This window comes from Giraffa tippelskirchi, chromosome 1 (genome assembly GCF_054371585.1).
Source record: "Giraffa tippelskirchi isolate mGirTip1 chromosome 1, T2T-mGirTip1v1.2.pri, whole genome shotgun sequence".
Taxonomy (NCBI): Eukaryota; Metazoa; Chordata; class Mammalia; order Artiodactyla; family Giraffidae; genus Giraffa; species Giraffa tippelskirchi.
In genome coordinates, this window is record NC_137275.1 from 157,973,157 (window position 1) to 157,987,419 (window position 14,263).

General features: G+C 35.6%; 1 protein-coding gene across 10 annotated transcripts in view; it reads right to left on the minus strand.

Moving 5' to 3' along the window:
- RIC1 (RIC1 partner of RAB6A GEF complex) overlaps positions 1-14,263 on the minus strand; it is a 158,769-nt gene that overhangs the window by 130,521 nt on the left and 13,985 nt on the right. For all 10 annotated transcript variants that reach the window (XR_014056881.1, XR_014056895.1, XR_014056901.1 and 7 more), the window contains exon 2: positions 4,214-4,321. Coding sequence is in view for 5 of the 10 variants with exons in the window: in XM_081500979.1 (XP_081357105.1) it covers positions 4,214-4,321 (108 nt within the window). In the remaining 5 variants the exon portion in view is untranslated. The remainder of the gene's footprint in view (positions 1-4,213; positions 4,322-14,263) is intronic.

The following is a 14,263-nucleotide window of genomic DNA, read 5'->3' on the forward strand; positions in this document are numbered from 1 at the left end:
TCTCCATCTGTATTATTCTACACTATTGTACATTATAATACAAAAAATGAAGATAAAATATAACCTCTTTTGCAGGCAGAGGCAAATGAAAGTTGAACAATAGGATGAAATGGTTTACTTTAAGTGAGCTTCTGCTAAGATGGAAAGACTGAACCCACATTCCTAACTTTCTTCTTTTCTCAGTTGTTGTTCTTACTCGTTAAATGGTGTCTGACTCTTTTGCCACTCCATGGACTGTAGCCTGCCAGGCTCCTCTGTCCATGGAATTTCCTAGGCAAGAATACTGGAGTGGGTTGCCATTTCCTTCTCCAGAGGATCTTCCCAACCCAGGGACCGAACCTGCATTTCCTGCATCTCCTGCATTGCAGGTAGACACTTTACCTGCTGAGCCATCTGGGAATACAACACAATTACCAAAAAGCATGCTGTGACTGCTCCCAGAAGTAAATGCTGAGTAAAGGGCTTGCTCCTTGGAAGGAAAGCTATGACAAATCTAGACAGCGTAACAAAAAGCAGAAACATTTCTTTGGCGATAAAGGTCTGTATAGTCAAAGCTATGGTTTTTCCAGTAGTCATGTACAAATGTGAGAGTTAGACCATAAAGAAAGCTGAGTGCCAAAGAATTAGTGCTTTCAAATTGTGGTGCTGAAGAAGACTCGAGAGTCCCTTGAACAGAAAGGAGATGAAACCAGTCAATCCTAAAGGAAATCAACCCTGAATATTCATTGGGAAGGACGGATGCTGAAGCTCCAATACTTTGGCCACCTGATGTGAAGAGCTTACTCTATGGAAAAGACCCTGATGCTGGGAAAGACTGAGTACAAGAGAAGAGGGCAATAGAGAATGAGATGGTTAGATGGCATCATTGACTCAATGGACATGAGTTTGAGCAAACTCTGGGAAATAGTGTGGCATGCTGCAATCCATGGGGTTGCAGAGTCAGACTCGACTTAGCGACTGAACAACAAAGACAGGAAAGCAACCTAAGTGTCCATCGACAGATGAATGAATAAAAGATGTTGTACATACAATGGAATACTACTCAGCTGTAGAAAGAACAAAATAATGCCCATTTGCAGCAACATGGATGGACTTAGAGATTATCATAAGAAAAGTAAGTCAGATACAAAAAGACAAATATTATGTGATACCACTTATATATGGAATCTAAAATATGATATAAATGAACTTATTCACAAAACAGACTCACAGACACAGAAAACAAATTTATGGTTACTAAAGAGGGAAGGAGGTATAGGAAGGATAAATTAGGAATTTGGGATTAGCGGATACAGACAACTAAATAAATAATAAATAACCAAGGTCCTACTGTACAGCATAGGGAACTATATTTAATATCCTGTAACAAACCACAAAGGAAAAGGACGTGAATAGATACATATATAAAACTGAATCACTTTGCTGTACAACAGAAACTAACACATTGTAAATCAACTGTATTTCAATTAAAAATAAAGTTATTGTTCCCTATGTTCAAAATTGATTCCTCAAAGTTTCCTCAATGCTAGTCTGTAATTTTACAAATTTCACGTGAAAATGTCTCTTCAAACCCATACTGCCAAATACTGATATCAATCCATGAGCATGATTTTAATTGAATACATTCATCACTTGACAGGCAATTATAAAGTCTACTAGATTTCTTCTGTGTTTGCATGTTAACATGTCATTACATTGCTGCTGCTGCTAAGTCACTTCAGTCGTGTTCGACTCTGTGCGACCCCACAGACGGCAGCCCACCAGGTTCCCCCGTCCCTGGGATTCTCCAGGCAAGAACACTGGAGTGGGTTGCCATTTCCTTCTCCAATGCATGAAAGTGAAAAGTGAAAGTGAAGTCTCTCAGTCGCGTCCGACCCTTAGCGAACCCACGGACTGCAGCCTACCAGGCTCCTCTGTCCATAGGATTTTCCAGGCAAGAGTACTGGAGTGGGTTGCCATTTCCTTGCAATCACTTCCAATTGAAGGTTAGGTGGAAGCACTCCTCATTTGTACAATTAATGGGTTCTGAAACATGGAAATTTCTTCCCCAATGGCATCAAAGTTCAAAAAAAATACTATCAGAACCATGGTTTGAGTCAGAAAAAATATCCACTGCTAATTTTTCTTAGAGATCTTACTTCTTGTTAACTTTTGACAGCAATGGAAGTATAAAAAGCAGCCTGACATTACTTGTAATTCAAACATTAGTTGTCATCAAAATGGCTTAACCACATATAAATTTCTGACTGCTAAGTCATCGAAAGGCTTTGGGCTTGGGCAAATCAGAATATTCAGCTTCTATTTCTAACAAAAACCTAAAATATAACCATCTGTTTTACAATGTTTACACAAGGATTAGTTTTGTAAATTTGTCCAACTAAGCCTTTTTCTGCTCCATGTTTTTACCATCATCATTTAAACACGTTAGCAGATTCTACTTCAGGTTATACTGAATTAGTGTTTTCTCAACCTTTTTGAAAAATTTTTCACCTGTTGTTTCACACATGCTATCCATGGGGAATAATTCATAATCATTTCACACTCTGCCTTAACTATTCAAATAAATAACTGAGCAGAATTAACATCTGTCAATTCATCACAAGAACCAAGCAAACTTACTTTGATTGCACCTTCATTTTAATTGTTTATGTTTGTGAAAAAAATTCTGATGTGATAAGACAGTCCATTTTAAATTTTCTAACTTTTCCTGACTACTGATTTCAGTGAGTTGAGAATACTATGATGAGTACTCAGCTAGGTAATGTCAACTTATATTGTATTCTTTTCACGTCACTATAGTCATTCTAAAATAAACAATATGTTGCCATCTAATTCAATAATAAAATTATGCACACTCCCATGTGCTTTAAAAGCATGACATTCAAAATTTATTTTTCTCTTCTTTCATTCCGACACAATTTTACTCCTTATACACTAGTAATAAAAATCATATGAAATGTCACAGCATAGCAATATGCATGGTACTCAAAACACAAAATTTATAAATGCTTCACTATAATTTATAGTACACTGAGCGGAAGAGTGAAGAGATGCAGCACCATATATGGTCACTGTCAGGATTACTCAACTCAGATTCTGTCGCTAGAAAGCAGCCGTAAACAACGTGTAAATAAAAAGGCATTTTCAAGGAAATGTTATTTATGGATAGTAAAATTTAAATAATTTTCAACTGTCAAAAATATTATTCCTCTTTGATTGTTTTCAATCATTTAAATACGTAAAACTATTCTTATAGTCCACATACCAACAGGAAGCCGAGTAGATATGATACATAGTTGGTAATCTGCAAACCCTTTCTATAGGAAGTGAGTAACTACTCAGTATTTTTTATTTCATGGAGGCATTTTCAGATGATTAACCCAGTCAGTATTATATAGCATGAACAGGAAAAGGATTGAAAGCAGAGAGATAAATTAGTGTAATAGCTGAAAGGACAGTAAATGGAATCTAAGTACCTCATTTTAAAGCCCTTCTCTCTAATATATACTGTGTAACTTTGGATAAAACTTAATTTCTCAAACCCTCAATACACTAATCTACTAGAAAGGGCAATTGTATTTACTTTGAAGTGTTCATTTAAAGATTGAAAGAGATGATGCACATAATCTGATTATAACAACACTTACATAGAAGGTGCTCAATAAATGTTAACCATGCTGATTCAAATTAACATCGCTAATTCAAATTAGGTGGTGACGACAACCCAAGAGATGACAATGAAAAAATAGTATTTGAAAAGGTAAGATCAACCAGATTTAAGCACACTAATGGACCAGAGAAGAAGAGGTGCAGAAGTAAATTCAAATGGATATGAGAATGTTGTATAACATAAACACAAAATTTATCATTTTTGTGAAACATCCTTGGGAATAAAGGGAAGGATTCATAATATAAATTTGAGAATACTATGTGAATATAGATGAAAGCTTAAAAAATCTGGATTAGACTTTAAGGACAAAACAGGAAAGTGAGAGGAATAAAAAGAAAAGGAGGTAGGCACCATTTAGGGATGGGAGGAAGTAGAAAAGTCAAGAAAGAAGATACAGGAGGAGGAGTAACCTAAATAGAACAACTGCTATCACAGACAGTAAATACTAAAGGGTGTGAAAGAGTAAAAAGATCTCACCCAAGAAAATCCAACTTAGATGCAATGTAATGATTTCATAAGAAAACACCATTAAAATCTACTTACTGACACAGCTATCATGGTACTATCTGGCCTCCATTCAGCTTGCTTGTAGGACCCAAACTGAGAAGACGATTTTGCAGGTTCCTTGTAGGTTACAATTAATACACTGGGCTGGAAGAAAAAGTTGTATTTTATTAATGTCTCATAATAAGTAAATCTAAGAAAACATCATGAAGTACTGACAGTATTTTAATAAGTTTAGAAGTATAATAAAAGATAACATAACCTTTTCTAACTTAACATTAAAAAACTAAGATCATGGCATGCAGTCCCATCACTTCATGGCAAATAGAAGGGGAAAAAGTGGAAGCACTGACAGATTTTATTTTCCTGGACTCCAAAACCACTGCAGATGGGGTCAGCCACAAAATTAAAAGACGCTTCCTCCTTGGAAGGAAAAAGCTATGACAAAACTAGACAGTGTATTAAAAAGCAGAGACATCACTGTGCCAACAAAGCTCCATAGTCAGAGCTATGTTTTTTCCAGTAGTCGTGTACGGATGGGAGAGTTGGACCATAAAGAAGGCTGAGCGCTGAAGAATTGATGCTTTTGAATTGTGGTGCTGGAGAAGACCCTAAGAGTCCCTTGGACTGCAAAGAGATAAAACCAGTCAATCCTAAAGGAAATCAACCCTTAATAGTCATTGGAAGGATTGATGCTGAAGCTGAAGTTCCAAAACTTTGGCCACCTGATTCAAAGAGCCGACTCATTGGAAGAGACCCTCATGGTGGGAAAGATTGAGGGCACAGGGAGAAGTGGGTGGCAGAGGATGAGACGTCTGGATGGTATCACCAACTCAATGGACAAGAATCTGAACAAACTCTGGGAGATAGTAAAGGACAGGGAAGCCTGGAGTGCTGCAGTCCATGGGGTCGCAAAGAGTTGGACCCAACTTAGCAACTGAACGACAACAATATTAAATCATAAGTTGAAACAGTCCAAGCAAATTAGCATAAATAAAAAAGCATAAATAAAAACAATCTAAATAAGCCTATATCTATTAAAGAAACTGAACTGATAATTAATAATGTTCAAAGATATAAAGGACCAGCCCAGATGGGTTCACTGGTGGATTCTACCAAACATTTAAGAAAAAAATTATATAAATTTTCTACAATCTCTTTCAGAAGATAAAAGCAGAGAATACTAACTCCTTCCTTGAGGCCAGTATCACCCCAATACTAAAACCAGAAAAGGCATTATAAGAAAATGGCAAACCAGTATCTCTCATGCACACAGATACAAAAATTCTGAACACAATATTAGCAAATGAAATCCAACAATGTATAAGAGAATTATATACCATAATCAAGTGAGATTTACTACAGGTCTTCAAGATTGGTACACGTGAAAACTAATATAATCAACCATCATAGCAACAGGCTAAAGAAATCAACAGATGTAGAAAAAAAAATTGACAAAATTCAACACCATTCAGGACAAAAATTCTCAGCAAACTAGGAACAGAGAGGAACTTCTCCAATCTGACAAAGAAGATCTACAAAAGCCTATAGCTAACAGCATACTCACTGGAAAAAACTAGTTTTCCTGATAAGATCAGGAAGGTACACCCTTCCTTTTCAAAATCATACCGAGCTAATGCAATAACACAAGAAAAGGAAATAAAAGATATACAGATTGAGAAAAAAAATTCAACTTGTTCTTACATGATATGGCTGCACATACAGAAAATCAGAAAGAATGAACAACAAAAAACTTGTGAAAATAATAAGTGATTACAGCAGGGTTGCAGGATAAAGTGTTAATAAATAAAAAGCAATTGCTTTTCTATATACTAGCAACGAATGAGTGTAAGTTTCAACAAAAAATACTTAGGTACAAATTCAAAATATGTGTAAGACCTATGTGAGAAAATCTACAAAGTTTCAATGAACAAAAGAAAAATCTTCAATTCTTCCCAACTTGATCTACAGATTGAACACAATCCCAATCAAAATCACAGCAAGTTATTTTACAGAAACTGACCAACTGGTTCTAAAGTTTACATGGAGAGGCAAAGGATCCAGAACACCCAATTCAATATTAAAAGAAACAAACTAAATTGAAAGACTGACACCAAACTTCAAGACTTACTATAAAGACAAAGAAATGAAGACAGTGTGGTATTGGCAAAACAGTAGAAAACAGATCAATGCAACAGAATAGAGAGCCCAGAAACAGACACACACAAATATAGTCAACTGACCTCTGACAAAGGAGCAAAGGCAACAGAATGGAGAAGAGATGGTCTTCTCAACAAATGATGCTGGAACAACTGGACATCAATTTCTGGCACTACAAAAAAGCTCCACAAGGTCATTTGGTACTTTGTCTGCCTTTGCTCTAGAATCAGCAACTTTTTCAGAGACTCCTGACTCTTTTAATTAGAAACAGTATTTAGAAAACAAGACCTGAAAATAAGATGCTTATTGCTAGTGGGATGTCATTACCTTTAGGTTTTCTCAGAAAATACAGTAGGAAATATATGAACCTTTACTAACCCACATATACACACATATCCGTAAATATTTCTTTTAATATATGCAAATGTTTATAAAGAGAAACATGTGACAATTATCAAGCACAATGTGCTTCATTCTAGACTTCACCCCTACTTGGAACTTTCTTCTGACAGTGAGTGCTTGGCTATCATTTCATACAACTAATTTAGTTATCTGTTCTACATATGTATACAGTATTTTGGAATTGCTAAATATGCAGAAATACTCAACAAAATACTAGCAAGCCAAATTTAACAGCATTATGAAAATAATTATAAGTCAGTGGGACTTATTCCTGGAATGTAAGAAAAACAAATGTAATAACCACATTAACAGAAAGAAAAACACCACATGATCATCTCAGTTGACTCAGAAAAAACATGTGACAAAACTCAGCACCTTTCCATGACAAAAACACTCAACAAGTTAGGAATAGAGGGAACATACCTCAATGTAAGAAAAGTAATATATAAAAAAACTTATGGTCAACATCATACATGATGGTGAAAAACTGAAAAGCTTTTCTCTAAGATCAGGAACAAAACAAGGGTGCTCACTTTCACTAATTCCATTCAAAACAGTATTGGAAATCCTGCCCAGAGAAATCAGTAAGAAAATAAAAAGCACCCAACTGGAAGAGAAGTAGAATTCTCTTTCATCTCTGAAAATATGATCTTCTATATAGAATACGCTATAGATTTCATACAAAACTGTTAGAAGTGATTAACAATTTAGCACAGCTGCAGGATGCAGTATTAGCACACAAAAATCAGCTGAATTTCTATGTAATAAGGAACGTGTACAAATAAAATTTTAAAAATCACTACATTTATAGTAGTATTGAAAACAATAAAATATTCAGAATTAAGCTTACCCAAGGAAGTGAAAGACTTGTATGCTAAAAACTACAAAATATTGCTGAAATAAAGAAGATGCATGTAAACGGCAAGACATCACATGTTCATAGGTTAAAAAATAATGTTAAGATGTCAATAATACCAAAGCAACTTACAGATTCAAAGTAAGCCCTATCAAAATTACAACACCAGTTTTTTGTTTTTTGCAGATATTGTGCAGATATTGTGAAAATTCATCCTAAAACATGGAATCTCAAGGGACTTCAATAGCTAAACAAGCATAAAATAGAAGAAGGTTGGCGGTCTCACACTTTCTGATTTCAAAACTTAACACAAAGCTATGGTAATCAAAATAGTACCACACTGGCATAAAGACTGACATACACAACAATGAAATATAACAGAGAGCCCAAGATTAATAGTAATACATCATATACGTGGCTAAAGGATTTTCAACAAGTGCCAAAACCATTCAATGGGGGAAAAGAATAGTGTTTAACAAACTGCACCAGGAAAACTGAATATCCACAAGGAAAAAAATAAAATTTGATCCTTATCTTAAACCATATACAACAGTCAACTCAAAATAGATCACAAATCTAAATATAAGCTAAAACTATTAAAGTCTTAAAAGAAAAACACAGGACAAAAACCTCATGACTTTGGATTTAGCAATCATTTCTTGCATATGACACCAAAAGCACAGGCAACAAAAGAAAAAACAGTTAAGCTGGACTTCATCAATATTAAAAGCTTTTGGACATCAAAGGACACTATCAACAGAGTACAATAGCAACCCACATAATGGAAGAAAATGTTTGCAAATCACATATATAAGGAATTGATATTCAGAATACAGTTGACCCTTGCAATGCAGGAACTGACCCTCTGTCAAAAACCTCAGTATAACTTAACAGTGGGCCTTTCATCACTGCATGTTCCACATCTGAGAATTCAACCAACCATTGATAATGTAGTACTACAGAATTTTACTAATGAAAAACATTCACATGTTTGGGTCAGGCCAGACCCACGTTGTTGAAGGGCTAACTGTGAATACAGAATGCCAAGAACTCAACAACAAAAAGAAAGTCACCTGATTTTAAAATGGGCTAAGAATTCGAAGAGACTTTCTCCAAAGAAGATACAGAAGCAACCAATAAATACATTAAAAGGTATTAAATCCAAGTGGCTCACCGGTAAACAATCCAACTTCCAATGAAGGAGCTGCAAGAGACTCAGGTTTGATCCCTTGGTCTGGAAGATCCCACGGAGGAGGAAATGGCAACCCTCTTCAGTAATCTTGCCAAGATAATCCTATGGACAAAGGAGCCTGGCGGGCTACAGTCCACAGGGCCACAGAGTCAGATGTAACTGAGCATACACAATGATAAGTGATGTTATGTGTGTGCATGTGAGCTCAGTCATGTCCAACTCTTTGTGACCCCATGGACCCCTAGCCCTCCAGGCTCCTCTGTCCGTGGGATTGTCCAGGCAACAGTACTGGAGTGGGATGCCATTTCCTACTTTAGAGGATCTTCCTGACGCAGGGATCGAACCCACATCTTCAGCGTCTCCTGCACTGCAGGCCAATAATTTACCACTGAGTCACCAAGGAAGCCTGGGAGATACAAATCAAAACCACAATGAGATACCACTTTGCACTCATCAGGATAGCTATCAAAAAAAAAAAAAAAAACAGGAAAAAGAAAGTTTTGGTAAAGATGTGGGAAAATCAAAACCCCTGTGTATTGCTGGTGGGAATGTAAAATGGTGCAGCCACCGTGAAAAAAACATTATGACAAAACAAAACAAAACCCCAGCAATTTCTCAAAAAATTAAACAGAGAATTACCATATGACCCAGCGATTCCACTTTGGATATACACAAGTGAATTAAAAACAGGGACTGCAAAAGATATTTGTGCACTAAAGTTCACAGCACTACTATTCACAAAAAGTGAAGGCAACCCCAAAAATGGATGCAATTCAAATGTTCATCAACATATGAATGGATAAACTATAATATACACCTACAACAAAGTATTATTCAGCCTTAAAAAGGTAGCATATTTTGGTACATGCTATATAACATGGAAGAACCTTGAATACATTCTAAGTGAATTAAGCCTATCACTAACAAATATTGTGTTTCTACAATAGGCAAATTCATAAGGAAACAAAGTAAAATGGTGGTTGCCAGGGGCTGGGAGGAGGGGGAAATGGGGAATTATTGTTGATCAGAAATGGAGTTTCAATATGAAAAAGTTCTAGAAATGGATGAAAGTAATGGTTGCACAAATGTGAATATACTTAGGGCCACAGAATTGCATATTTAAAAATGATTAAAATGGTAAATTTTATATTATGCATATTTTACCATTTTAAAAGCATTAAAGTAAAAAGCAGGATGAAACATTTTCTATACTTTACCAGAGTTAATTCAGAATCAACCTGAAATATATTGTAATAAGATTCATTTTTAATTGCTAGAGTAACCATTAGTAAAATAACTCAAAAAGTATGGTTAAGAAATCCAAGCGATTAAAGGCATAACAGATAAACAGAAAACATCTGAAGTATAGAAAAGAAATAGCAAATTATCTAATGTAAACCCAACCACATCAATAATCATATGTGAAATAGACTAAACACTCCAATCAAAAGGCAGGAGCTGCAGCAGACTCAGGTTTGATCCCTTGGTCAGGAAGATCTCCCGGAGAAGGAAATGGTAATTTCCTCTCAATTTTATTGTAAACCTGAAAATGTTCAAAAGAAAAAAATTATGGAATACAACTAATACAGTGCTTAGAAGCAAACTTAAGAGCTTAAAATGCCTACATTAAAAAAAGGAAATGCCTCAACTTAATAACCTAAGTTTTCAACCTAGCAAAAGTAAAGCAAGCTAAATCCAAAGCAAGCTGAAGAAAACAATTTTTAAAAAAAAATCAATGCAGAAATCAATAAAATAGAAAACAGAAACTTAATAGACTAAGGTCAGTAAAAAAAAAAAAGTTGGTTCTCTGTAAAGATCTAAAAAATTGATAAAATTTCAGCTAGACTGAAGAGGGAAGTCCCTGGTGATTCCGTATCAATTTTAGAATGGATTTTCATATTTCTGCAAAAAGCACTGGTGGGATTGCACTGAATCTGTAGACTGCTTTTGGCAGTACAGTACTGGCGTTTCAACAATACTGTCTCCCAATCCATAAAAATGGGATGTCTGTCCATTTATTTGCATCTTCTTTCTTTCAGCGATTTTTGTAGTTCTTAGCATATGTCTTTAGCCTCTTTAATTAATTTTCATTCTAAGTATTTATTCTTTTTTAATTAATATAAATTTTTTAAATTGAAATATAGTTAATTTACAAGCTGTGTATTAGCTTCAGGTATGTAGAAAAGGGACGCAGTTATATCAAGTGTACACATACACACTCTTTTTCAGAGTCTTTACCATTATAGGTTATTACAAGACATTGAATATAGTTCCCTGTGCTAAAGAATAGGTTCTTGTTGCTTATGTATTTTATACACAGCAGTGTGTATATGTTAATCCTGAACTCTTAATTCATTTCCCCTCACACTCTGTATTTTATTCTTTTTGATGCTACTGTGGAATGGAACTATTTCCTTAATTTCACTTTTGGATGTTCACTGTTTTTGTATAAAAATGCAACCGAATTTTGCATCTTGATTTTATGTCCTGCAATTTTGCTGAATTCATTTATTAGTTCTAACTAACAAAAAAAAAATCCTACTGAAGTAAACAAATTTTGGCAAGGCTGCAGAATATACAAAAAATAAATTTCATATCTATATGTCAGTAATGATCTGAAAATGAAACTGATGATTACATTCATAACAGCATCATAGAAGATAAAGACAACTTAGAAATAAGCTTAAAAAAAGTAACAGACCTGTACACTGCAAACTAAAAAATACTGCCAACAGAAACTTTTCAAAATCTAAACAAATGAAGAGACACTCATGTTTATGAGTGTCTGATTTAGTGTCATTTCCTGAAAAATCCCAGCAAGGTTTTTCTTTTCTTTCTTTTGTAGAAACTGACAAAAACCCTAAAATCTATATAGAACTGCAAAAGATCTAGAACAGGCAAAATAATTTTGAAAACAAAAAGTAGGACTTTCACCAACTTGCTATAAAAGCTCCAGTGTGACGATGTTTGTACAATGATAGACAAACTGATCAACAGAACAGAAAATACAGAAATAAACCCTTACATTTATGGTCAATAGATTTCTGACAAACATGCCAATGCAATTCAATAGTGCAAAGAGTTTTTCTAACAAATAATGCAAATGAGCACACTACTTTTGAGGTTGCTATCAATGCTCTTAAAACCAGACAGCAATGATGAGTACACAACTCTTATTAATTTACTAAAAATTATGGCACACTTACGGGATGTATTTCACACACCTCAATAAAACTGAAAATTAAGCTACAGCAAATTCTACAGTATAGCTACAATAATATCCAAAATTTTATATGCAAATTTAGGTATGATTTATGACTGAAATAAGACAAATTACTTGAGGAGACAGGTTTAAGCAAAGCTTAAAAGTAAGATACCTTGACTTCAACCAACTGATGCCTGCTGGTTAATTAAAAAAAAAAACTGTCTCACTCTGTGGCAAGTCTGAATTCTAGAATATTTTAAATGATTAAATTATAAATTCATCATTTGCCCCTTGGAAGGAAAGCTATGACAAACCTAAACAGCATATTAAAAAGCAGAGACATCATTTTGCTGATAAAGGATATGGCTTTTCCAGTAGTCATGTACAGATGGGAGAGTCGGACCATAAAGACGGCTGAGTGCCAAAGAATTGATCCTTTTGAACTCCAGTGCTGGAAAAGACTCTTGAGAGTCCCTTGGTCAGCAAGGAGATCAAACCAGTCAATCCTAAAGAAAATCAGTCCTGAATATTCATTGGAAGGACTGATGCTGAAGCCTCAATACTTTGGCCACCTGATGCAAAGTGCTGATTCACTGGAAAAGACTCCAATGCTGGGAAAGACTGAGGGCAGGAGGAGAAGGGGATGACAGAGGATGAGATGGTTTTGACAGCATCACTGACTCAATGGACATGAGTTTGAGCAAATTCTGGGAGACAGTAAAGGAAAAGGAAGCCTGGCATGCTGCAGTCCATGAGGTGGAAGAGGCAAACATGACTTAGCAAATGAACAACAAAATTGATTCTGATTTGATAAAATGCATAATAAATACTTTATCTAGCAGTAAACGGAATGCTAGGAATGCAATATTTTCTATACCATCATTTTAGGAGACATATAAACACTGTATTAAATATTTAATCATGTGTGAGAAAATAAAACTTTTTCAACTATTCAGTCCTTTTGACTTTGCTAAGGAGGAAACCTGTATGAGGTGCTAGTTTACTTCTAACCATCTCTCACGTAATCTGCAAACTGCCCTTCTCAAGGCAAGGGTAAGAGGCTTTGGCAAGAAACTGATTTTTCGTAACATTCTTTTCATTTTGCTCCTCACAAGTAACCCTCTACTCACACAAGTGATGCTAGCTTTCCATGAATAATGAAGATATAAATTATTTTGAAAGAGAACTTTAAGTCTAAAAGTTAGGCTGGACAGGTTACTATGAGGACAGGACAGACATCATGAGTGAGTTATGTTAAGAACCTAAATTCAGCAAACTTTGCTTCCATGATGTAAATCACACAATCCATAGTAAACTCAGAATCAACGTTTACAAGTAAAATGGATCATTTCAATAATTCACAAGCACTGAAGGTGAGCAAAGTGTCTTTACTTAGATGTTTTTATTCTGCTTCGTTTGTGTGACCTTCTTTTTCCATTGTTGTTTAGTTGCTAAGTTGTCTCCGACTCTTTTGCAATCCCACAGACTGTAACTGTAATCCATGGGATTGCCATTTCCTTCTGCAAGGGATCTTTCCGATCCAGGCATTGAACCTGTGCCTACAGCATTAGCAGCCAGATTCTTTACCACTGAGCCACCAGGGAAGACCCTATATACCAGATATCCATCCTAAAAGCCTGATTTTTCCTGGACTTCAAATGCCATTATTTGTACTATTTTGCTGTGGCTGCTACTACTTCTTTACCATGTATATGCTATCCAAACAGCAGCCAGCCACTACTAAAACTTAAGTTGTATCACATCACATTAAAACCCTTCAAATGGCTCCCCATCTTGCTTGTTAAAAGCCAAGTCCTCACAATGGCCTATAACGCCCTGCATCATCAGTGCATGTCCCTACGCCGCATCCCCAACCTTGTCTCTGACATATTTCTTAATATCCTCTTTACTCATTTTACTCCAGCCACACTAACTTTTGACTTTTCTACTACACTGGTGTCACAGCATGCAGTTCCTTCCTCAGAACCTTTGGACTTGGCATCACCCTTACCTGAAAAAAATCCAATCCAAGATGGCGGAGTAAGGATGTGCGCTCATCTTCTGCGAGAACTCCAAAATTACAACTCACTGCTGAACAACCATTGACAGGAGAATGCTGGATCCCATCAAAAAAAGATACTCCATGTCCAAGGGCAAAGGCAAAGACACAGTAAGATGGTAGGAGGGGCGAAATCGCATTTAGAATCAAACCCCAAGTATTAGTGGCTATATGGCAGAGTAGAAGGACGTGTGCTCATCTTCTATAAGAACTCT